This window comes from Sycon ciliatum, chromosome 1 (assembly GCF_964019385.1).
Source record: "Sycon ciliatum chromosome 1, ocSycCili1.1, whole genome shotgun sequence".
Classification (NCBI taxonomy): domain Eukaryota; kingdom Metazoa; phylum Porifera; class Calcarea; order Leucosolenida; family Sycettidae; genus Sycon; species Sycon ciliatum.
The window spans coordinates 42,566,183-42,591,625 of record NC_088643.1 but is presented as its reverse complement, the minus strand read 5'-3'; the positions used below and the strand labels follow the sequence as shown (position 1 = coordinate 42,591,625).

Below are 25,443 nucleotides of genomic sequence, written 5' to 3'. Positions count from 1 at the left end.
TCGAGTGTTTCACAATGTTCAAAGGTTTGATGGAGTTGAAACAGGAAAAGTATGAAACAAAGGAAACATGACTGAAACCACCAGGACGAGAACTTCGCTTTAATAGGGCAAGCGATGCTCTACCATCAAGCTAAGGTGCAGTCGTCACCCCAACATCGTCCTTTTAAAAAATAATTCGGCAAAATTATCATCATCAGGATCGTGTAAACTGGATTGTGATGACAATAGACGGACTGCCTTCACAATCAGAATGAGCAGATTTGTGCTTCCTGTGAATCATGAATATAAACAGCCATTTATGGGTGTAGTGAATGAGGTCAGCTGGAGAGGGTATGCAGTGGTGGGGAGTTGGTAGTCTCAAAATGTACGATAACCTCATTCAATTATAAATTTATTTATAATAAAATCTTGAAAGAACTGCAGAAGAGGGAAATACATTCATTTTGATCTGAATTACGGCCAGAATACTGCTGTTTTGAAGTGGATGGCCATACCACAAAATACAGTATAGTTTACGATGTCATTATACAATGTAGCTGATGATCTCCAATTACTACCAAGGTAACTGTTAGTGCATATTTAGAGCAACTACTACCAAGGTAACTGTGCATATTTAGAGCAGGTCATACCAAAAAACAACCCCAGCTGATTAGTTCTTTTGTAACCGACGCTATTAATCTTTACATCAAATTTAACAGAATAGTAGGGTAACAGTTTTCTCTGAGACAATAATGCGATAATACACTGAAAAAGGACATACTATTAGGGTGTGTAACATTTCCACCGGATTGCTTTGCAGTAAAGAAAATAGCATACTTGGGTCACATTTTACGAAAACCAAAAGGGAATTCACGACTGAAAATCAAATTCAAGATTTACGTATGCAGCAGACATGTACATCGTAGTCTCAGTTGGGAATTTGGGACTAACCCTGCATGATATGTGCAGCTAGTGTGCAGCACTTGTACATATGAGGACAGGATGCTCACTTCACTGGAACTGAGAAGCCATGGCGCAAGAAAATAATCACCAGGAAGTTCATCTCTGCATAGAGTACAGAAGACAAACATTTCAATTTCATGGCAGTGCAGGACAAGACTGAACAACCATGCTTGCACACGCACTTGCATACACAGACACACACACACACACATACACACACACACACACGCGCACGCACACATACACACACACACGCACAGAAGCACACACATTCCCACACAAACACACAAACCCACACTAACATACACACAGAATATGCTATGATGAATCCTGCTCTCATTCTGGTAGAGTATTTTGACGTGTGGTTGTGCCGATGTCAGTCCTGGCATCCTTCCTCTTCAACTCAACCCTCTCATAACTGTGTTGTTGTGCATTATGCTTACTTATAGATATAAAGCTATACATGCAGAATGGCCCACACCCTCCGGTCCTCACCTGCTGAGAGCTGCTTGATAACTTGCTACAACTCTGCAGACTTGTTGGCATGAGGCAAGGGCTCTGAGGGGCTTGGCGAGCACCAGCCTGGTTGAATGGCACTAGATATAGCCCGCTGGTTGTCAATCTCCTCTGCTGTTACTCCATCCCCTTTAGGTGGCTTGAGTGAGGCATCTTGCTCTCCTACGCCACCACTTTCAGTCATGCCACAGCCGGGCATATACCCGGTAGGAACATGAGACATGTCTTCGTGATGCTCAGGTCTGCTCGAGTCGTCATCCCTAGCAGTCAGCACCGCTGGTATTGTATGTCTCGCGATGGTGTTTGCCTCCATCTCCGTGATAACTTGTGCCGAGTCTTCCACCCATTCACAAGCCTGATGCGTTACAGTGGCTCCCTTGAACATGAACAACACCACACACACACACACACACACACACACACACACACACACACACACACACACACACACACGCACACCATGTACACACACACACACGCACACCATGTACACACACACACACACACACACACACACACACACACACACACACACACACACACACACACACACACAAGCACACACACACACGCGTATGCGCGCGCTCGCACACACACACACACATACACACACACATACATAGGATAGAGATTGGATGCACTTGACCTGAACGCAAACGCGATCCAGGCGACCAGGTCAAGAAATTACACAGGTCGCATATTCGGCAATGAGATACAAAGACCTTGGATGCGTGTGCGTGTGCGAGCAAACCTTCACAAACCAACACATATAAATACATCGGATAATGACAAAAACGCAGAGAAGGTGCAAAACGAAACAAACTACACAGGCATGACCCTGCACAAGTGAGGCCTCGCACGTGTGTGGTTTCAGGTGCTACGATTTGTGTGTCTGGACCTTGCTGGGATCACTCCCTCTCTACACACGCCCGCCCGACATGTGTGGCATGAATCTTTATCTCCCTAATAGCAAGCATCACGACACAAGAGCAATTTCAGTTCGAGTTTCTGCCTGCTTTTGTTTTGTGGATCCGATATACTGCCCCCCCCCCCCCCCCCACACCCCACACACATGCACACACATGCACAAACCAAATTTCACACCACCTTCTAACTGACCTGCCAGTTGGACTGTCTGGTGTGATGCTTACGCCGCGGTCACACCAAACAAGCCATTTCCAGCTTGTGCTGAAAGTGGCTTGTGCTGAATGAAGTGGTTGGTCACATCGACCCATGAGATCCGCTGAATTGTTTTGCGTGCTGTAGAGGTTTTTTCTTTGAGTTCATTTTTGAATTTGATTTTTTCGATTTTAAATTATTTGATTTTCTGTTTAACATGTAGCAGAGTTTTGGTACTGTACTGGGCGCTTCCACATTGAAACCATGGTGCTGGTTTGAAAGATTGAGGGAGGTTTGAGCTTGTAGTGCAGCCATGGACCCTAAAACTAGACTCTGTGCCGTTTGTCTGCATCTTGCTCTGCACCGATATCATGGTGCACATGCTTCTATCGCACAATTGTCTACCTTGCCTGAAGCTGCCAGATCGTATCTCGCAGAAAGCGCACAAGGAAAGATGAGGACAATAGCAGACAGCAGGCAATGAGAGAAGTTGGATCAATAAAGAAACAAACAACGAAACCCGGAATATTTCAGAAGGCGATGCATTGATGGCAAGGTGCGCTTTGGATTTGCAGGAGTTTGTTTTTCCCGCCACTACTGTGCCAGAATGGCTGAAAGTGGCTGAAACCATTCAGCGCTCCATTCAGCGCTTTGAAAGCAGCTGACTGCTGAAAACGGCTGAAGGCGAAAATTCACCTGTTTCTGTAGCAACGGTGACGTCAAAAAGCGCTTTTTTCCGCTGAATGGCTGAATCGCACTTGGTGTGACCGCGGCCTAAAGTCTTCACCGGCGCGAAAACTACTCACAGACAACTGATCGCAGTTCCCTTTAGATGATGAGGCCACCGGGGAAGCAGATGGTTGAGTAAGCAGACACATGCTCGTGCGTACACCAGTCGCCTGGTCACCGTGCCTGCGGGCTACAACTTTCAAACCAAGGTTCAGCTCAAAGGTTCAAAGGTTCAACTCGAGTGACAGAAACGCGCCCAAACAGGCTGTAGCCTGCGGGCACGGTGACCAGGTGACTGGTGTACGCATGAGCACGTGACCACTTATTCAACTGTGTTCGGCTGGGAATAAGGGCCGAACCAGTCGACTCAGAATCTAAAAGACTACAACATATAGGCCAATCGCGGTCATCTGTGCTTTTATATGAACGAAATGGCGCTGTTAGTGACATTTTGCATACAAATCCCCATCTAGTAGGGCGCAGTCACCCAGTTTCGGTGGAAGTAGCAAGTTCAATTGGGAATAAAGGAGGAAGGGAGCTTCTCAGCTTCCTCGGACCAAGACCATTCGACTCGGCACCCAGAAGACTACAACTGGTGAAAATTTGATTTAGGGCATACTTCCCCTTTATGATTGGTTCTGGTTGATTGTATTTCATTCGAAGAGAATGCCGGAAAACTGATGCATGATTTTCGGAGTCCTTATTGATGATGATGATGAATAGCTTGAGATTTGTAGTGTTTTCTGTCCCTGATAAGCTACCAGTCTCCAAGAAGGTCATCCTTCTTTCTTTTCTTTCTTTACCTTTTCACGAGAAACTGTCAGTGAGGCTAGCTTCTCCTCCAGCATGGATGTCGTAATCTGCAGCTCTCCAGTCGGTGTGACGGTGCCTATCGAGGTGCAGCTCTGCTGGCGGATGACCATATTCAACTCTTTTCGATGCACTGTGGATTTGGCATCACCTTGCCAGCCTAGAGAAGACAAGCAACCAGAAGGAGCAATGCAACCGCAACCACAGAAGTGACTGACCTTTTGAATCAATGACGTTTTCACGTTTCCAACTCCCTCAAAGCTATGAAGGATCGAAGAATTAGCCAGCAAAGTAAGCACTGCACTTATCTAAGGGGTCGTCGTAAACGTTTTCTGTCGTCCCTGAAACGAACATCGTTCATTTCGTACTCGGATCCTCTCCCCTCCCTCTGAAACGAAAACAGCTTTTTTTGCTGGACGATGAAAATCGCATGCATGTACTTCGAAGTACATGTCATATGTACAGTGTCGATCGACTTGCGACTTTGGCTCGCACCCCCTCCCCCCCCCCCCCCACCCCAAATGAATCATGATCGTTTCAGGGACGACAAAACTTTTGCGACGACCCCTAAGACAATTCATCTGTGCACGCACAGAACACGTGTGAGCTCAAAACTGGCAGGTGGTCACATCTCACCTTCTGTGTTCTGGATTTTAGAGACGGTTCTCGGACTGCTACCACTGGTGATCGGGCATCTAGACTGCAGCTGAGGTGGCGTTGTCAAGCTAACAGCATCAGCATTGCCATGGCTTGAGTCAGCATGAACCTCCGCCTTTCCAATACCGGCGACAACACACAGAGCATGGCGTAAGCTCCTGTCAATGTCCGCAAACCCGGAGACAGTCGGGCCAAGCTCCACCAATGCGGAGAGCAGTGCATCAGTGGAAGCTGTATGTAGAAAGAACACAGACTCGATTCATCATACAGAATTATCGTACAGTCGCCCCTCTCTAATCCGGCACTTGTTTATCCAGCACCCTTGCAAACCAGCACACTTTCTGGCAAAACGGATTTTTCAGTTCATTCTCTACGCTTTAATCCGGCACTTGAATTCCGCCTCCGGCAGCGATATTTTGCAACAAATCACTCAAACTGTACATAATTTGATTTTCTAATCCAGCAGTTGTACATCGCATACCGTACCGGTGCCAATATCCTATGCCAGTGCATAGGATATTCCCAAGTGTATGTTAATTGTTATAGACATGGCATGTTACAGACATGCATTCCACAAACTTGTGACAAAGTACTTGGATTGACACAGAAAATCCCTGCATTTTGACATACGACACAAACATGTGCGTTACTAGGTGAGCCGGGTTGGAGGGCAGGATTTGATAATCCAGCACCCTTGTTTATCCGGCAGAAAATGCCGTTGCAAAAGGTGCCGGATTAGAGAGGGACGACTGTATTTTGTTTAGTTTGTGATTCCTACCGGAGTGTGATGGTTGTGTTGGACTGAGAGAGTGTGCATGTAGCTACTAGCAGATTTACAATATAAGTGTTTGTGAATTTTCACAAACAGTACACTTTCTCTCCCGTATCCACCCCGAAATTTGTGACATTGAAGTGAATTCATCCAAATAGTCTCAACTTTCTCTCTCATGTGCACCACTAAATGGTGTGACATTCATGTATTCAATAACTCATCCAGGACATTGACACCCCCCCCCCCCCCCCCTCACCGGCAAGAATTATTGACATGGATGTTCTGCAAGGATGAGCAGGCATCATAAGATCATGATCCACATGTCATGAGTCCGGCAACAGGTTTAAAGCAGATTTCCATTTCATACTATTGCACGCATATCATAAACACAGTAGAACCATCGGTTTTATCGAGGTGAATGCAAGCGACACATTGAAATTCGAGGAGATGTGGAAAAATGCAAACCATAATCAACAGAGACAAGAGACATGAGAGAGAGAGAGAGAGAGAGAGAGAGAGAGAGAGAGAGAGAGAGAGAGAGAGAGAGAGAGAGAGAGAGAGAGAGAGAGAGAGAGAGAGAGAGAGAGAGAGAGAGAGAGAGAGAGAGAGAGAGAGAGAGAGAGAGAGAGAGAGAGAGAGAGAGAGAGAGAGAGAGAGAGAGAGAGAGAGAGAGAGAGAGAGAGAGAGAGAGAGAGAGAGAGAGAGAGAGAGAGAGAGAGAGAGAGAGAGAGAGAGGAGAGAGAGAGAGAGAGAGAGAGGAGAGAGAGAGGAGAGAGGAGAGAGGGAGAGAGAGAGAGAGAGAGACAGAGAGAAAGAGAGAGAGAGACAGAGAGACAGAGAGAGACAGAGACAGAGAGAGGAGAGATAGAGAGAGACAGCGACAGAGAAGCAACGAGGAATAGCCTACCTTTCTTTGTGGCACTGCTAGCAGCACGGGTGGAAAAGGAATTAGCTGCCGGCCTATGCAGACTGAAGTGGGCCGGGACATAGCCTTCTGAATGAACACTTGCCTTCAGCATCAGAATACTAAAGTAAGGCTGGCTCAGAAGTGGCTGTTCAATGAAGATGGCACCCCTTAGATACTGCTGAAGCTGTTCAAGTTCAGTTGGACCATCAACACAATCGACTCCATGGGAGTTGTTTCTATTGAAATCGTCAGAGGAGTCCACAGGACCATCGTAATCATCATCACCGTCCTCCATACCAGGCAGCAAGCAGTGCTCCACAACCTGACAATGACGTTTGCTCTCATCGCAGTAGACAGCAGCGTGAACGTCTCCCACCACACTGCTCAGTGCTCTCATGAGATCGGCTCTTAATGCCAAAAAGCACGAATCATCTCGATTGACTTCAACAAGAACAAACAGATGGATTTCGGAGCACTCTGCAGGTAAAAGCACGTGGAAGGAAAAAATCAACCAACTCTTTTTGGTAAAAGAAAGGACTAAAAATATACACATTATTCATAGTTTGTCCAACACTATAAGCAAGACACTGTGGAGTCAGAAGGTGCAACGATTAGCACAATTACTGACTGATGTTGTACTGCCATTCAATGACCTGATGTTCAGCTCTTTCACGTCTCAGATGTGCACATCAACACCCTCCCGCCTCGGGAGGTTCTAAGTTATGAGATAACATGAGAAAGGGGAACGTGAGCGCACTCAAGACAAAAACAAGCTTAACAGCACAGCCAACTAAGAATGTTGCGGCTTCGACAAGATTGAAGATGGTGACAAAAGGCGAAATATCACGGCACAGGACGCCACGGCTCACTTCGAGAACGTGAAACGACCACCACCCAACTCGGGAGGTTCAAGATTATATCAGAGATCAGCAAAAACAGGGGAAGTTATACGACCACGAAGTAAGACAGACCGGACAGCACTATCTCTTCATAGTGTACTACATGCAGCACTGAACTTGTGGTCTATACTATAACAAACAGGGATAACAAGTAGTACCACACAAAATAAGTTTCGCCGTGTGGATTCTGACGGCTCATCAGGTGAGCAGATTAGACGCGGCTGGAGAGCCAAGGTTAAAAGAAAGGACTGAAATGCTACATGTTTCCGTAGTTTATCATGTTATTTCATAGGTTAGAACCTCCAAGTTCGAAGGCTGTTGGTTTGCGCATTCGAGACGTTATAGAGCTGAACATCAGGTGGTTGAATGGCAGTACCACATCAGTCAGTACATGTATAATATTGTGCTAACTGTTGCACCCTCTGACTCCACAATATCTTGCTTCAACATTATTATAGTGTTCGACAAACTACAGATAACATGTAACATTAAAAATTGCTGCTGCTGCCACTCCCAGTCAGTTGGAGACACTGGACCAGGTGTAACAGAAACTTCCACAACTGGAAATCCTAAAATATCTGATTGCGAAGCAATAAATTCCAACGAGTATTTCAACAGAAACAAATCTTCTTTACCCATGGAATTTGAGATATGCATTGAATGGACAGGTTGCCAGAATAGTTGATTAACACCTGTGCAAGCTATGTGTTGGGTGTAGCTCTCCAACATAACTGCTATCACAGTAGGTACATGGCATGCAGTGATCCATTACCTTCTAATTTCCGCTGAAGTGTTGGACTACTTGTTGAGAACTCGCCGACAATCGGATTCTCCAGGGTGAAGTTTTTCACCCAGAAACCTTGCTTGTGCATGCTCAGTCGCAGCTTATTCTCGTTCAAGGCCAACTTCTGGGAGAAGATGCTGCCCCGCACACAGCACCAGCGAAGACGAGTAACTGGGCTTTGGGTGTCTGCACAAGAACAAAAAACATTAGCAGCACATAATGCGATGAGTTCGGACCATAGAAACCCTCTGGTCAGTGGTGTGGGCACCTGAGGTCTTGTACAGATAGAAGTCTTTCATCCAGCACCCTCAGTTTCCGGCAGAGATTTTTCAATGAACAAATCGTTGCCAGTCATCTTTACCACATTCATCCACTCCCTGGTTCATACTACGGTGCTAACTTGTCAAATATGAAACATGCAGACCTGGCAGACTGATAGGCTACCGCCAGTGCATTGTGTGAGATGAATACCTCATCATAGAAAGTGCACGACATACCACATGGCTTTGATCGGCATACTGTTATTGATCCTGCAAAACGGAAGCCGCCTGGCTAAAGAGGACAACATGTACTATACGTGTGCAAGCATACTTTTCATTCGACCACTAATGACTATGTTCTACTTACAGCTCTGAAAGAGGTTTTTCTAAATGCTGCAATACTATAAGTCAACAAATATTCGGCGCATATTTATTTTCGGCTATTTTCGGCCTGATCATGTTTGGCGGAAAATTTGTTGCGGCCGAAATTTTCGTCTTGCAAGGTTCACAGTGACAGTGTATACACGCGGCAGCAGCACAGCAGTACAGGCCAAACATTTGATCCTGCCGAAATGGGTTTTAGCCCTGGGAGGCCGAAATTTGAATGGGCCGAAATGTTTTAGACTTACAGTATGTCCCCATGCAATTTAAAATAGAAAATGACCCGAGTATGATAACACTGATCTGTAATGGAAAATGACCCGAGTACGATAACACTGATCTGTAATGGAAAATGACCCGAGTACGATAACACTGATCTGTAATGGAAAAGGACTCGAGTATGATAACACTGAGAAGAAGCACACACTTCAGGGACTTTCGGAACAACATCTCGAAAGTTTGCACTGGTATACTTGTTAGCTGCTCCCGGCTAATGATGCCCCCTCACACCGGAACACAGGGGTTTTATATGATTGGATAATTTATAGAAGTATTCGATAAGAGTGTAGACAGAAGGAGAACAGGACAACGACAACTCAAGACTAGACTAGAACAGAACTGGAGCATGCGCTCTTCTATGTGAGTGCTCATTGCCAAGGGGAACGAGCGGGAAATACAAATAGTGAGTATTCAGGTCGTAGCATATAATACACCTATTACACTGTGCCCCCCTAGCTAAAATTCACGTCCACGGGAATGAACGAAATACCTAGGAAACAACAAAAGAAAACAAACCAAATAATAAACTCAGTCCAGGACATAGTCAGCTAGTCGAGCAGGTGCAGTGTGGACACGGCCAGAACGACGCGGAACAGGAGAAGAAGTACGGACCGGATCAGACGACGGCGGCTGTAGCGGTGGAAAATCATCATCGGACAGCGTAATCGGGTCAGGACGAGAAGCAGTAACGGCAGGCGGTTGACAGTCGGGAGGACGGGAAACGGCTTCAGGCGGACGAACAAACTTGCCACTGGCAGCATCATATCGGGTGAAACACTCAAACAGAGCAGGATCAGCATACGGAGCAAGAAGACTCTGAGGCTTGAAACAATCAGGTGACGACGGTCCAGCGGCAGAGGAACCAGGAGGACGAACAAAAACGGCCGGAGGAATAATCTCGGCAGCCGGAGGAACATCAGCAGCAAGTGGCATTTCATCATCAGCTGACAACGGAACATCACGGGCAAGAGGCGGCGGACTCGGCGGAGGAGACGGGGCAGCATCTTGCGGCGGCGTTGGTGCCAGTGGGGGAGACTCACTGTGCACATGTGCTTCAGGTTCGGCAAGCAAGCGCGACAGACCATCAGCATTCAGATGTTGGCGACCTGGACGGTGGACGACCCGGAATTCATATTCGGATAAACAGTCAAGCCAACGTGCTTTCCGTCCGCGGGGTTCCTTCAGGTTCCGGAGTGCAGTCAACGCAGTATTGTCCGTCCTGGCAACAAATGGTCGTGCCAACAAGTAGTGCCTGAAATACTCCGCAAAATAGACTAGAGCAAGGGCCTCACGATCGCTAGCATCGTAGTTGCGCTCAGCTTTCGTCAGTACACGGCTGCCGTACCCAATTGGTCGCTCAGTTCCATCCTGGATCTGGCTGAGGACTGCACCAATCGACACATTGCTCGCATCGGTGTCCAGAATGAATGCACCTGCTGAATCTTCAAACTGGGGGTACGCCATCACCGGCGCACTGGCAAGCGAACGCTTGAGAGCCTGGAACGCCGCTTCGCAAGCTTTCGACCACGCAAAGCGAGCATTCTTGCCTGTCAGAGCAGTCAGCGGAGCAGCACGCTGGGCGAACCCACGGATGAAGCGGCGATAATATCCAGCGAAGCCAAGGAACTCGCGGACAGCTGTGACAGATTTCGGAGTCTTCCAGTTCCTGACCGCGACGAGTTTGGCTTCATCCGGGGAGATGCCCTCCGCTGACACGCGTTGTCCTAAGAAAGTGACCTCCTCCTGGAAGAAGGAGCATTTCTTCAGATTGAACCGCAGTCCAGCGGACCGAACTCGCGCGAACACGGGCAGCAGAATCTGGAGTTGGCCAGACAGCGTTTCGCTGGCATTCAGGACATCATCAAAGAACACACGGCAGAATGGCTGGGCCGGTGTGTTACATAAGCCACTCAGGACTGCTTCCATTACGCGCTGAAATGTCGCTGGGCCATTCCTGCAGCCCATCGGCAGAACATTAAACTCAAACAAGCCCAGTGGCGTGGTAAATGCCATCTTAGCCTTGTCGCTTCCTTCCATTGCTATTTGCCAGTACCCTGACGCTAAGTCAAGGGACGTGAAATACCGACAGCCAGACAGGGAATCAAGCATGTCATCCGCCCGGGGAATCGGGTAAGCATCAGGCTCGGTCACAGAGTTCAACTTCCTGTAGTCGATACAGAGTCGAAGAGAGCCATCCTTCTTTGGCACCAATACTATGGGTGATGCCCACGGACTAATCGATTCTTGTATTATGCCTTGCTTCAACAGCGTATTCAGTAGATCTTGCAGAGCCTTCCGGCGGTGATATGGAATCCGCCTGGTAGGTTGTTTTATAGGGTTATTTTGTCCTGTGTTAATTTTATGAGGGAATATGTCACAGTAGCCATAGTCATCATCATGCAAGATAAATAAATCGTGGTTATCATGAAGTAGTTCAGTGAGCGTGCGAGACTGTTCTGTGGAGAGATGATTTTGTGCGTTGATATATTCATCGATGACTTTCTTGCGTTGCTCAGTTAGCTGGATCGGGTCGGGTGAAACTGAGGAAACCATAGCTTCAGTGTCGTCAATATGTTCACAATCGGTAGGAATTTGATGAAGTTCGGCAACATTGGTATTTTTATGAATGAGTATAGGATGATTTGCATGATTTTCAACAGCCACAACCACACGTGTTTGGTTAGGGCCAACAGTCACAAGACTAGGAGTCACTGCCACATCTGGATGCTTCGCCATAAAGGACTCCAATGGATCTGCCACGCAATCCATCGCAACCGTGCACACATCAACAGCTGCACAAGGCACCAAGACAACATGTCCTGCAGGTACCGACAACTCCATCTCAAACACCACACGAGATGAGTATACCACAGGGTCGGCCACACTTTCGGACGCACATGCCGGGACAACGCCAGGTTGAGCCATGGGTTCAACAACCCGTGCAGACAATGAAGCGTCAAACAGATCAGATGAGGATGATGCATGTAGATTTATATGATGAATATTTTGAGGATGATTGGATTTTGAATGATTGTTTTCATGATTTTTATGTTCCGGCTCAGTGTCGCTGGTGTCAGACAATGGCTTCGTAGCACCCAGTGTCTGTGAGGGAACATGTCGTGGGCCACTAACGCACACACACACAGACTCCTCGCCAAACGTCAACATTCCTTGGGCAACATCCAGCACGCCACCATGCTCAAAGAGGAAATCTGATCCAAGAATGACATCTTTGTGGATGGCATCAGACAACACAAAGGAGTGCACAAATGAGCAGTTGCCCAGGCAGAATGCAAGCTCTACAGACCCCAACACAGGCAACTGTTCTCCGTTCACCGCACATAAACGCGGAGCAGACTCGAGTGTTTGCTCAGAGTCAAACAACGAAGTGAACAAATTTGCGTGCAACAACGATACACTTGAGCCCGAGTCGATTAATCCAGACACCGTTGCAGTCCGGAAACATACATCTACATGCAAGACAATTTGCGAAATAGCATGCACACATACATCATGCAAATGGAGGGGCTCGTTCTCCTCGACTGGCTGCTGCCCCGCGTCACCAGTCAATTGCCGTTTTTTCGGTTCATATGAGGACAATAAGCGAGGAAGTGGCCAACTTCTCCGCAGCCATAGCACGCGCGGTCGGGCTGCATGGCTCCTCGCAAACCTCCGCGTCCGAAACGGCCACGACCACGGCCACCCCGCAGCTGTCCTTGCTGTTGGCTGACAAAACCGTTTGTGACACCGACAGCTCTCTCCAGTTCGGAGAGACGAGAATCAAAATGTTCAAGGATGCCGGCCAGGCGATCACGCTCTAACTTACTTTTCTTGTCTCTTGGATGTCGCTGAACGGCCCATTGTGAAAAAAAAAATTGTTTTTGTATTTTTGAATTTTCGAAAAAAAATTATCTGCAAAAAATTTCCCGTGGACTCGATCGACGCCTCGATCAACACTATCGCACGATCTAAATCTATTACGTAACCTATCGTGCGTAGCGGCAAACAACTAAATTTGGCAGAGACAATTCCAAATAGGCAACTACTCGTACTCTACGGACACAGTGTAGCTAGACTCTACTACCCAGCTAGCAGTTATCCTAACAACAGACACTAGACAGCAGTCAGTATGCAATCATGCACAAAACACGGACACAGAAATGTTCCGAAAATGTTTGGCCAGACAGGTTGGCGCCAATGTTTGACCTATGGACTGTAAACCATGGTAAACAATGCATGCAACAAGAAAACGACGAGCAGAAAGAAACACAATGCAGAAAGGAAAATATTGACGAAGAGAGTGGATGAGGATATGGTTTCACTTGCGTGGGCCTTCGTGGTTCTTCATAGTCGGCGATCTCCGAAGGCGTACATACTCCGCCAGCGATGTAGTGGTGGACGTTTTCCGCTGCCACCAGTGTTAGCTGCTCCCGGCTAATGATGCCCCCTCACACCGGAACACAGGGGTTTTATATGATTGGATAATTTATAGAAGTATTCGATAAGAGTGTAGACAGAAGGAGAACAGGACAACGACAACTCAAGACTAGACTAGAACAGAACTGGAGCATGCGCTCTTCTATGTGAGTGCTCATTGCCAAGGGGAACGAGCGGGAAATACAAATAGTGAGTATTCAGGTCGTAGCATACATACACCTATTACATACTTTCAACGATACGTACTATTCCAGCATACTAGTGCTACATTTGCATGTGTACATGAATCTGTTTTGTTCCCTCGCTGTATTTTAATGTGCCGGGCTCTAGGTCTTCAGTTGGTGTTTGTTAGTACTTTCGTTTGCAAGTTAGCTAATCAATGATGTCTCAGAAAATTACACATACTTGAAGTATGACATCAGTTACTTGGTACTCAGCCATGCCAGTACGTAACACACTGGAGTAAACACAATGTATTGGACAAGTAACATAGTGGTATTTATTTTACCCAGTGCACATACTCATACCTGAACTTTGCCTTGGATGTGGATCAACAGGCGTTGAAGCAGTTGCACCACTGGGCGGATTCCAATCTGCAGCAGGTCTGGACAGGTACTGGGTTTCTCCTCCAGCTGCAGGGCCGGGCATGGATGAGGACACTGTCCCAACCGTTGGGAGGTCCACAGAGCTAGCATTCACACCGGCACCACTAGTAGCAGAAGTTCCATCTTGTGCCGCGGGTGCTTGTGCACCTCCTGGATTCACATGCACCGTTGCGTTGGAGCTGCAACAAGAGTGACCTGTTGCCACAGTCCAGAGTAAACGATATACAAAACAGCACACAAGGACAGATAGACGGACAGACAGATAGACAGACAAAACCGTGCACACACGCAATCCGAGTTGACTTCATAGTCGCACTGTACATATACGCGTGTTTGAAGGGCACACCAACAACTTTAAAGCTTTCCTAGTCGTATGCCAATAGGCTTGACATAAATGAGTACAAGCGGCAACAGTGCTTAAGTACACATATGTGTAAATGGTCTGTATGTCCGTGTGGCCATTAATACTTAAATATTATTGTGAAGCATGTCAGCAAAGGTGGATACATCTGCATACCTTGATGGGTGGAGTCATGATTTTCCGAGCGCTCTCGGTCAGGGCTATGTGCTAAAGCTATCCTTCTCTGGCCACTTGATATGCTGCTGATCTTCAGACAAAGATGCAGCTCTTCCCCATCCTCATCTGACTCGCGATGGCGGTGCGAGTGGTGTGAATGCTGTACGCGCAGAGTCGAGGAACATGACACACAGGTGCAGTGGCCAGCAGTGAGAGATTCTCCATTGGTGTGAACCGCTGCCTGCTGCTGAAGTGGCTGCAGAGCTTGGGGTTGTAGGTGACTTGGAACAAGCTGCTGCTGTGAATTTGGTGAGACCGGAGGGGGAAAGGAATCCTTTTCCTGGTATCGGTAATGTTTCATGGATGTGGTCTGGCTCTCAACTAGATGTTGCTGCTGAAAACCACCCACAGGAGGTGGTTGAGTAGGACTATACTCATAATATGTGTGGGTCTTAGCTGGTAAATGTTGATGCGCAGGTGCTTCATTCCGGATTGGATAGTCCTGAGATTCTGGATTTACATCCAGGCCTTGATGGGAATGCTGTTGCTGCTGCTGCTGTAGGGCAAGTGAGTAGCCATTCTGATGGTAAGTGGATTGCTGTGATTGCTGATATAGATGTTGCGGCACCTGAACATGTTGTTGTTGTTGTTGTTGTTGTTGTTGCTGTTGCTGCTGCTGATGATGATTGTAATGCTTTTGTTGCTGCTGGTGCTGTTGCATTTGTTGCTGCTGGTGCTGTTGCGATTGGTGCTGCTGGTGCTGTTGCAATTGGTGCTGTTGCATTTGCTGCTGGTGCTGCACTTGGTGTTGTAGATGTGGTTGTATTTGATTCTGTTGCTGCTGATACTGTGATTGTTGCTGGGGTTCAATAAAAGGAGATGTTGAGTGTTTATGCTGTAATTGAGAGTCAACTGTATATTGGTTGTGAGCATGTTGCTGAGGATACCCCAATCCTTGCTGCCTTGCCGGGCTTAGCTGGAGTGGCTGTTCATGTGAAGGCACAATCTGAGCCTGAACACTCTGAGACGGGTATGATTGCTGAGAGACAGGGACGGTATGATGGTGCTGCTGAGAGACTGGAGTATGATGATGGTGAGAAGCTGGGGTATGATGATGCTGCTCGGATAATGCACGTTTCTGTGATGGGGAGTGGGCACTAGCTTGAAATCCTTGAGCCTCAAAACGATGATGAACAAAAGACTTTGTGTAAGCGTACGGCTGGCTTGCACCAGCAGCACCCTTTTCCGGTGCAGCTGGATTGACAGGATTTTGCAGCTGATGAGGTTGAGAATGCCTCACAGGAAGATTGCTGCTTGGATGAAGTTGTCCTTGGCTAGGCAACACCACTTGCTGACTTGGAACTGGTATCTGATAGGTATTGGCATGTCCTAGCTGTGATGGTCCTGCCTGAGCTGGAAACTGCTGTGTCACTTGGTGCTGTGGATCGTGCTGCAGATACTGGGTTGCTTTCGGAGGCTGTGAAGGCTGCAATGCTGGCACTGTGTTGTGCTCAACCGGAACGTTTTGTGCCGCCGGATACAGACTGGATTGAGACTGCTGAGGTGGTGCCATTGTGTTGGCTGCATACAGCGGTTGTAGCAATTCCCCCGTTGGTTGTTGACCGGACTGTTGGGCAATTACATGGTGTTCTTGTGTTGCCTGTTGTGGAGAGAATTCCTCTGTCTGACATGGGTTACCAACCAATGATGGTGTCAGCTGTGGAACATGATCTGCGTGATGCACAGCTGCTTGCAGAGGCCAGTTGGCTTCCTCACGAACAGGAATGATGTCATTTAGTGCCCCCAAATCACTCCCAGCTCCCAGGGGTCCAGAAACTGAACATCCATCACTAGTCACTATCATGTCCGTGATACTTGACTGTGCTGCAGTACCTTGATACTCTTCAACACTACCACTAGAGTAGCGAGAGCTGTTGCTACCTTGCTCCTGGTACTGAGGAGCTGCACTCACTCCAGACTCCATCATTACAGCTGAACTGGGATCATGATTGCCAGCAAGTAGGCCACTGGAGTGCAAAGAACTATCGTGACTGGAGATGGAAGCATTGCTGACTGACGATAGAGTAGATGAAGTCGGACGCGGCGTTTCAGCGGTGTAGCCATATTGTGGATGTACCATCGGTGGATGAGGTCCAGAGAGTTCCAGGACTGGGACACCTGCACAATGAGTCAGCACAATGAGTCAGCACATGTTGTAAGTCTACCATTTGTACATGTATATAAAGAATAGGACATGACATGACCATTTGTCATCACACTGCATCTTGTACCAATACGTCCTTCATATAAAACAAGAAGCAATGCATCGTGCAATTGGTTCACGATTATTATAGTCTTGGATACCTAAATTTAGATCTCCCTCATTCACTTTCCATTACCCAGATATACATTAGAATAAATGTATGGTCTCCAAGACTAGGTCACATCACATTTTGAACCACGTTCATGACTGCCATGCCTTTTTTCTAGGGGTGAAACAATTATACCGAATATTCGAATACTCGTTTGGATTTTTCGAATATAATCGTACTCGGAATAAATCAGAGTACTCGCTCATACATGGTACATACATTTACCACAGAAGTCTGCAGTTAGAGCAGCAGTCAGCAGATACTAGTATTGATGTGCAGACTGTGTGGTGAACATTTGTTCACGTGTAGAGAGAGCCCAACTGACCCACCAACCAATACATCCGAGAAGAGAACTGCCAATCGGCTCAATCAGGGTTGTATCATGTGATTTTTGAGGCGGTTGGTGTGCGATTTTTAGGATATCAAGAATACTCGAATATTCGATCGGAGAAAATCAGAGTACTCGAACTCGGGATCTCGGTGCCAACTTTCACCCCTACTTTTTTCTCTTTTTGTTAATGGCCAGTTTCCTTTGTATGTTACACAGCACAAACGGAAACAAACGTAGTAAACTCATCCTTCTCAAACATTGACCAGTCTTTCTGGTCACATTTCTAGTGAAGATACGATCCGTGGTAAATGATGGAGCTACTAAAGAAACATCACAGATACATTAAACACTGAAATAGCCCTGCTCACCGCCATTTGATGGCATGACCTGTTCTTCTAGAGTCACACCGTTCAACAGAGGCTGTGCTTGAATGCGGAGCGGTTGAAACATAGCTACCGCATGTCCAACGGGCAAATGTCCCTGTTGTTTCTTGCCACCAGAGACTTCAAAGGAAATATATAGCAAAACATACACACACACACACACATAATGCAACACACACACACACTCAGACTCAGACATGCCCATCGCGGAAGCGATGATAGCGAACAGCTATGTTAGACATAGCAACTTGTGCTGGGATTACACCATTTAACAGCTTGCAAGGCTGATGAATTGACCGCCACTATTTTTAGCCTGGTATCCACCACACAGCTGTTTGAAGTGACTTTTTCTGGCCAGTGAATACCTACTTTTCATTTTTCCATTTTTTTTCTACACACACACACCACACCACATACTCCGGCATACACTGGCTGTTGGTAACCACCCAGGAGAATGAAAGAAAAGTTAGGAAGAGTCTGAGAAAGAGAAGAAAGACGTGTGTGACCATAATCGTCGGGAATCGAACTCGCAACCTATCGATTGGAAATCGCTGCACATACCACTGCACCATATGGGACACACACACACACACACACACACACACACACACACACACACACACACACACACACACACACACACAATGCAACACGCACACAATGCAACACACACACACACACACACACACACGTAATGCAACACACTTGATGAGAAAATATTCCTAGTCTTAGACAGTGATTCCGCCAGAGCCGCCCCAACCGGTTTTTCACCAGTTGAAATCTTGGCCGGCCGGTTGAAAACTCATCTCTAGATGAAAACCGGTCATCTTTTTCGTATTAGTACGATTAAATTGGGCCTTTGTTTTCAGCTAGCCACGCTCAGGCCAATAAGCTGTGGTGTCGTCCTCAACCAAGTTCAGTCTTATCCTCCGCACTTTTTAATGCCTCCCCCCCCCCCCCCCTCTTCAAGTTCAATGTCAAAGGTGAAAGGGAAGATATGCAACACCATAATGATAGTAAACAATGCTATTCTTCTTGGACCACTAGTACCGGTATGTTCAATTTATCATAAAATTGTCATCCCAATACAATTGAATATATTACTCACAATGGACATCGGAATAGTGCCCTGTGTGGCGCTCCTGTTGGGCGGTGATGTGAGTTCCACTTGAGTAGGCAGCCGTGACATCGCTGTGTATACGACGCTTGCCCACATTCTCATTTGCCTTCTCCTTGGCCAAGTTCTCTTCCTCCCTCTCTACATCTGGAAGGGAGCATGCCGTACGGGATGGGAAAGCTTACAGTTTCTAAAACATGAAAGACCCGCAGATAACAATACTAGTACAGTAAGACCTTGCTTATCCCGTCCTCTTTTATCCGGATCCCCCGGCATCGGGAAGAAAATCGCTGGTTACCGATTTACAGCATATGCCAAGCATACATACAGTATGTGTGTTCGATTATCCGGTTCGGAGTATCCGGATATTTTTGCCAAAAACGGATGTGTGCGGTTATGCGAGGTCTGTATGCGATTGAGCAATGGGTGAGGGGTACACATACAGCAAAATCCGGTAACCGTTGGAAACAACAGATAGGCACAATCTGAGACACAAACATGCACAGAGCCATAATTTCAAATAAACACACATTGCAGCAAACTGTCACAAACTTCAGAATTTACCAGAAGCTCTTTGACCCATTCACGGTCGGTGGTAACATGCCGACAATCACCAAAGAAATGGATTTTCTTCTGGAATGCTCACCTGCCACAGACGCTTCAAGCTTTTTTACCAACTGGAGATGCACATCAAGTTCAGAATCCCTCAGAGCTTTCAAGAAGGCTTCAAACGCATTGGAGCCTAGCGTAGGAAGGTACTTCAAAAGCTCCTCAGCCTTGGCATGGAAAGAAAGAAGGAGAACTTTTTTTCCGTAGCAGGACGTAATGCGTGAACACTGGCCATTATCTGCTTCTAAGCAGAAGTCCTTGTGAGCATAATTGTTCAATACATTGACATCATGAGAATGAAGTTGATGGTGGTGGTGGTGAGAAGGAGAGCTCTGTGCCAGAACTTTGTAGCTTAGAGAGCGTGTGTGGGCAGGCGTGTGTTTACCGCCACATTGCCAGGTGTGTCTTTACCACCATATTTATCAACATTGACATCATGACCAAGGAATGATAAAACATTGCATAATACTATCACTACATATCGTGCCAGTGCCAGTTTACTACCGATTACATGTTATCGATATTCTCATACAAAGCGTGTTTCCTCAACTTAATTAAGTTGCCTAAAACTTTGCCTACACTTTCCTGCCCTTGCAAAGTTGACGTGCCTACTAACTTACGCCAGCCACAGCCACAGCCACAGGCACAGGCACAGGCATCAACTTCTTTATACAGGAGGTACACAAAGGAGACTAATGACTTTTTGTTGTTACTCAGAGTCTCAGGGTTTAACAACCAATCGTCAGACACCTTCGTCTGTACCTCTTGTGCACTGCGCTCTTCACATACAGGCATTGAGCCCTGTAGCAGATTAAGGCGCAGTGCACTTCTATATACTGTGTGTTCTAATCTAGACCTTGTAGCTCCAGATCTGTTACATCTCTGGCATTTGTCCAAATGAACACTTCAAAGCCTCTCGGCATGCAGCTGGTAGGTGCATGGCTAACCTGGCTGGGTGAGTCTCTTTCAGTGCCGCTCTTGTCAACGAGAACGTGCTGCTTGTCGTACCTCTGAATTATCCTGTCAGCATACAGGGAATCAAGCACGTGTCCTTGCGGGTGCAAGGATGTCTTCAGCGTAACGTGATTCCTCTGCAGAGCTATGCGATGACGTTGCTCCATCGCGACAACTTCCTATCGACACAACAAAGTAACACAGAATTTAACTATTCATTTGCACAGAGAAGGATACAAAACTCTCTCTTGTGGGGACTCGGAGTTTCATGCTTGAGCGGCAATCACCAGACTGCACTGACTACCATGTCCAAAGGATTGTTATGAGTCGTCAAGGTGGAACAGCCCTGGTTGGTCCATTCTCCAATACAAGCGGCGCACAAAGAAGACGTAGGTCAGGAGGAGAGCCCGGTGCATTCTCTGGATATGTTTTGCTTTGATGCAGTGCATCATTTTTACTACGTTTGTGTGTCATTCTGTCGCCAGGACTATTCGCGCCTGTAGAAAGATTGAATAGATGATTAAATACAGTGCTGCTCAATGAGATATGATCGAGCGAGTGAATGCCGGTCTCGGGGTGCTATGCAACCCGAGACCGGCGAACACTGTGATGTGAACTGGTGCAGGCCGAGGGCGCAAACATGATTCACGCTATCAGATTTCATTGAGCAGCACTGTACTTTATCTTCACTTCCGTCAAGTGTGAATATTCAGTTGATGGACCCTTGTGGATGTTCCCCCAGCTAGTAAATAATTCTTCCCACGATTAGTCCTACTACATGCACAGTCGCCTCTCAATAAAACTAGCACCCTCTATCAACCAGCACAATTTTTCAGTAGCCAAAAAAATGTCTTCTTCATGCACACTGCAGCCGTAAATCAGATTAATTTTGTTAATCCAGCACCTTCCCATATCCAGCACCTTCCCATATCCAGCACCTTCCCATATCCAGCACCTTCCCATATCCAGCACCTTCCCGTATCCAGCACCTTCCCATATCCAGCACCTACCCATATCCAGCAGGATTTCCTTAGCACTTAATGGTGCTGGATTATAGGGACCACTGTGATACGTCAAAATAGAGTAGTGCAACACGTGCTTTCCCTACAATAACTAACTTACTATTACTTACTAGTACTTGGCAAACGCACACTGGCCTGACCGCGCGCTCGCAGAGACGTGACGAGATGAGCTATGTAGTTATCTGGTTATTGCCAGTACCTCATTCGTCCTAAAATTGAACTCCTGGATTATGGACTTTGAAGGTCTCCAAGGCCCATGTAAGACCCTAACTAAGTGACACTAAGTGACAGTAGATCCACGCTTTTCTAGTAAAGCTATAACAGACAATGACTTCAAAAATTATTCGTCGGACAGGCGTAAAGAGCTAGATGCTGCTTGCCTGTTGAAAATGTGGCTCGGTAGATCTAATGAACAAACTAACTTGAGACTTGTCTAGCGCTACAATGCCAATGGTTTACGTAACGTCGTTCCACTAACGAACCGTACATTCAATATTTTGGTACTGCTTGGCCAACACAGCCATGCCTTGACCCAGTATTCCAGTAACCAGGACTCGGATGGATGATTTGTGAAAAAATAACAGCTCGACTTGTTGTGCTTGTACTTACCCTCACAGAGTAAGGCCTCAGTCTAGGCTCAGCCTCAGAGTCAGAGTCGGACTCATTTTCGTTATGATGCACCAATGCATCATGATGATTATGACAATGCATGTGGGCTAGCTCACGCACGTCACAAGCATGCACCATCGTCATGTTCGAGGTCGCCCTAGGCTATGCTATGGTTATGATCAGGGAGTAGTAAAATACAGTGTATTTTACTACTCCCTGGTTATGATTATGTAGAACTATTATTCTAGATATCTGTACAAGCGAGACGATTTATGTACAAAGACTCATGTAGATTTACATCCCTAACTAACCACGATTCACTGAGTCTGTACAGTGTCGTCTTTGGTCCTGGTATTTTGATTCATGGTATTGGTAAACTTTTATTGTTGTCCCGTATCTACCGTTTCTCTGTCGTCTCGACACACTAGTACGCTCGTACAGTACTGCTATTCATTCATTTCTAGGGAACATGAACACATGGTGGTTTTATTCATGATTGCCTAACCGGCCGGGCTGCAATGCAATGCATTATACAATGTCATAATACAAGCGGATCGAAATTGTGCATGTAAAAGATATTGCCTAATTATTGGTGGACTACATGTACAGTCATACATGTACTACTGTTATTAGTCTATCACATAAAATTAATGATTGTCTACCTGCCTGCAGGCCTGGTAGATCTTGTAACTGAAGTATTTACTACTACACCTGTTTTGTAAGTACAATGACTGACGGCACTTGCAGGGAAACCCTTTTCACCACTCCCTATCCCCGAACTAGCGAAGGAAACCACTTCACTGTCTTGGTACTTCCAGACAGCCGACCCAGCCGAGCTACATACTACTGTACCGGTAGAGGTAAATAAAAATGATTGCGGCGGATAGGAGGAGTCTTGAGAAGTTGAGCATCCTTTTACGACTCCCTGGCTACGATCGACTAGACTTGCGGTACGTAAAGTGCGTGCTGATCATGCCGGTATTTAGCTTGGCCAAAGAAGGTACAAAACTACAATTCAAGCAGAAGTCAACAAAATCACTACAGTACAGTATGACTGTCATGAGCTGGATTGGAACTACATGTACTTCGAAGTACCAGTATCATCTTGTACTCTTGCCAGTCCTGGTATTACAGTCATGTACAATGTACATCATGTATGTGCTGAGTGACAGAATTTAATATCACCAGGTAAGCCCTGTAAAACTGAGTAAGTAAATTATCGTGTCCGTTCCCGAAGGGAGTCCTGTGTAAAGAAGCTTGTAAGAAACTGTTAACCCACCCAGCAGCTAGTCAGTCTGGCCAATAATAATAACCGATGCGGGTTGGCCTATGCAGTACTAGTGCAGGCGAGCTAAGACCTGGCTAAGTATATTGTAATGATAGTCCACACCCTATAATGTAACTAGCTAACACATCTACATAATTGTACAGAATTACAGATGGAGCGGACTCGCTCCCTTCTATTTACACTGCAACGCTCGAACACATTTTCGTAGTTAAAACAACGTTTCGGCATATAGCCCTCATCAGGTTTGCAATGATGTGCACTCTACAAAGGAGCAGCAAATATACTGTGCTGTGCTGTGTTTGCGCCAAATGTGTCAGCTACAAAGGTGGCGAAAGGGATTGGTGATATATTATTTGTAGCTGACACATTTGGCGCAAACACAGCACAGCACAGTATATTTGCTGCTCCTTTGTAGAGTGCACATCATTGCAAACCTGATGAGGGCTATATGCCGAAACGTTGTTTTAACTACGAAAATGTGTTCGAGCGTTGCAGTGTAAATAGAAGGGAGCGAGTCCGCTCCATCTGTAATTCTGTATGAAACTGCAGGAGGCCTCACCGCTTCTAATCTACATAATTGTATACGCACAAAATACAACAAATACAACAACGAAAGTCTCAGAAATCCGCCTTGGCCTGCGTCCAGTGCGCAACTGCCATAGTTGTTTGTGTGTGTGTGTGTGCACGCGCGTGTGTGTGTGTGTTTGTGTGTGTGTGTGCACGCGCGTGTAATTGTGTGTGTGTGTGCGTGTACATGCGTGTGTGTGTAAAAATAGTGGCGGTCAATTCATCAGTCTCGCAAGCTGTTGAATGGTGTAATCCCAGCACAAGTTGCTATGTCTAACATAGCTGTTCGCTATCATCGCTTCCGCGATGGGCAGGTCTGAGGTCTGAGGTGTGTGTGTGTGTGTGTGGGGGGGGGGGGGGGTGCATGTGCATGTGTGTGTTTGTTTTTGTGTGTATGTGCCATAGTTGCCCGAGCACACCACAGCACTGTACCTAAGAACAATTCCGTATTTGCTGGCGTGCTACACTAGTGATACTACTGCCGAGCACTTTCAACAACTGTCGGCCGAAAAACAGTCCGGCTGGAGTCCACCCTAGGCTATGATGTGATCATGAAGCAAAGGCCCGGGTTGCACAGGCACACATGCATACTTCACTAAGTTTATTATGCAAGCATAGCAAGAAGAGACTGGAAACTGGAAATGTAACAAAAGAGCGCGTTGCTGCTACATGTACTTTCTAGGCATGCTGGGATGATTCAGCTGTCCCTGCGCAGGGAATTTGCGGAAAAAACTCTCGAAAACTTGCGCAAGAAATTGCGGCAGAAAGTAACAAAAAATGCGACGAAAAGTGCGGAATGATGCAGAACTGGCCAGGAATTCGCGGAATTATTTGCAGAAAATTGCGGATTTGGGCCAAATCACGAAATGTGTTGCATCGTATATTTACTCGGGAGTCGTACTGTGCAAATAACCTACAGGATCATGGAAAGAACTGCATGAAAAGTGCATAAAATGTGAGATATTATAGTGCCGAAAACAACAAAAAACGCGGGAAATAGCGGATTTTGCTGAAAATTGCGGGTTTGGGCCAAAATCGCGAAATTTGTTGCATCCGTGCAATCGCGATTTCCTGGAGGGACAGATTCAGTCCTTCAGTCCTTCAGGTTCTACAGCATCCGATAGTACTGTACTACCTATGCTATACCACGGTTCTAACCAAGTCAAAATACTAGGGGGGGGGGGGAAGCAGTTACCCCGTAACCCATTTTCCATTTTCAAAATACATGTAACTGTCTTGCAATGCTAAATGCAACGTACATGTACGTACGGGGTAAACACCTGGTTTCACGCCAGACAAATGTGCCTTTATGAACCCTCTACACTACTAACTATCGACCGCATTTTCGTTGAATGGCATGATAAAACACAAAAATGAAAAAGACTTTTCACAGGGGGGGTGCAAACAAAGTAGGGGGGGGGGGGGGGGGGCTTCGCCCCCTACCCTCCTTTGGCTAGAACCCCGTGTACTGTATCACACTCTTCATAATATTCTATGCTTGATTGTTCTCAGGGAGAATGTCAATGTGCATGACAAAAGTCAGGAGATACATGCCATGTACTCCGGGAGGATACCGC

General features: G+C 46.5%; 1 protein-coding gene across 2 annotated transcripts; it reads right to left on the bottom strand.

The window, feature by feature from the left end:
- LOC135827022 (uncharacterized) lies at positions 1–21,992 on the bottom strand. 2 transcript variants are annotated; one of them, XM_065339545.1, is made up of 13 exons: positions 21,513–21,992; positions 20,374–20,559; positions 19,464–19,593; positions 18,809–18,964; positions 17,686–17,820; positions 14,615–16,792; positions 14,020–14,292; positions 8,124–8,321; positions 6,453–6,929; positions 4,753–5,004; positions 4,110–4,276; positions 1,438–1,834; positions 1–1,044 (listed from the first exon to the last, which is right to left on the bottom strand). In XM_065339545.1, exons 2-12 carry the CDS (start codon positions 20,545–20,547, stop codon positions 1,463–1,465), a joined length of 4,512 nt encoding a protein of 1,503 aa, XP_065195617.1. In that variant the 5' UTR covers positions 20,548–20,559; positions 21,513–21,992; the 3' UTR covers positions 1–1,044; positions 1,438–1,462. The 2 variants fall into 2 exon arrangements, with proteins under 2 accessions (XP_065195617.1, XP_065195623.1); XM_065339551.1 differs by having other exon boundaries at positions 21,825–21,992.
- Positions 21,993–25,443: the final 3,451 nt, after the last annotated feature.

Bases quoted from the DNA above. Each gene is read 5' to 3' on its own strand.
- LOC135827022 (XM_065339545.1), bottom strand. From the start codon at position 20,547: ATGGAGCAACGTCATCGCATAGCTCTGCAGAGGAATCACGTTACGCTG. The intron at 18,965-19,463 runs GTGAGCATTCCA...GCTCCCTTCCAG, and splicing joins GCTTGAAGCGTCTGTGGCAG to ATGTAGAGAGGGAGGAAGAG. The intron at 1,835-4,109 runs GTAAAGAAAGAA...TTCATGTTCAAG, and splicing joins TGACAGTTTCTCGTGAAAAG to GGAGCCACTGTAACGCATCA.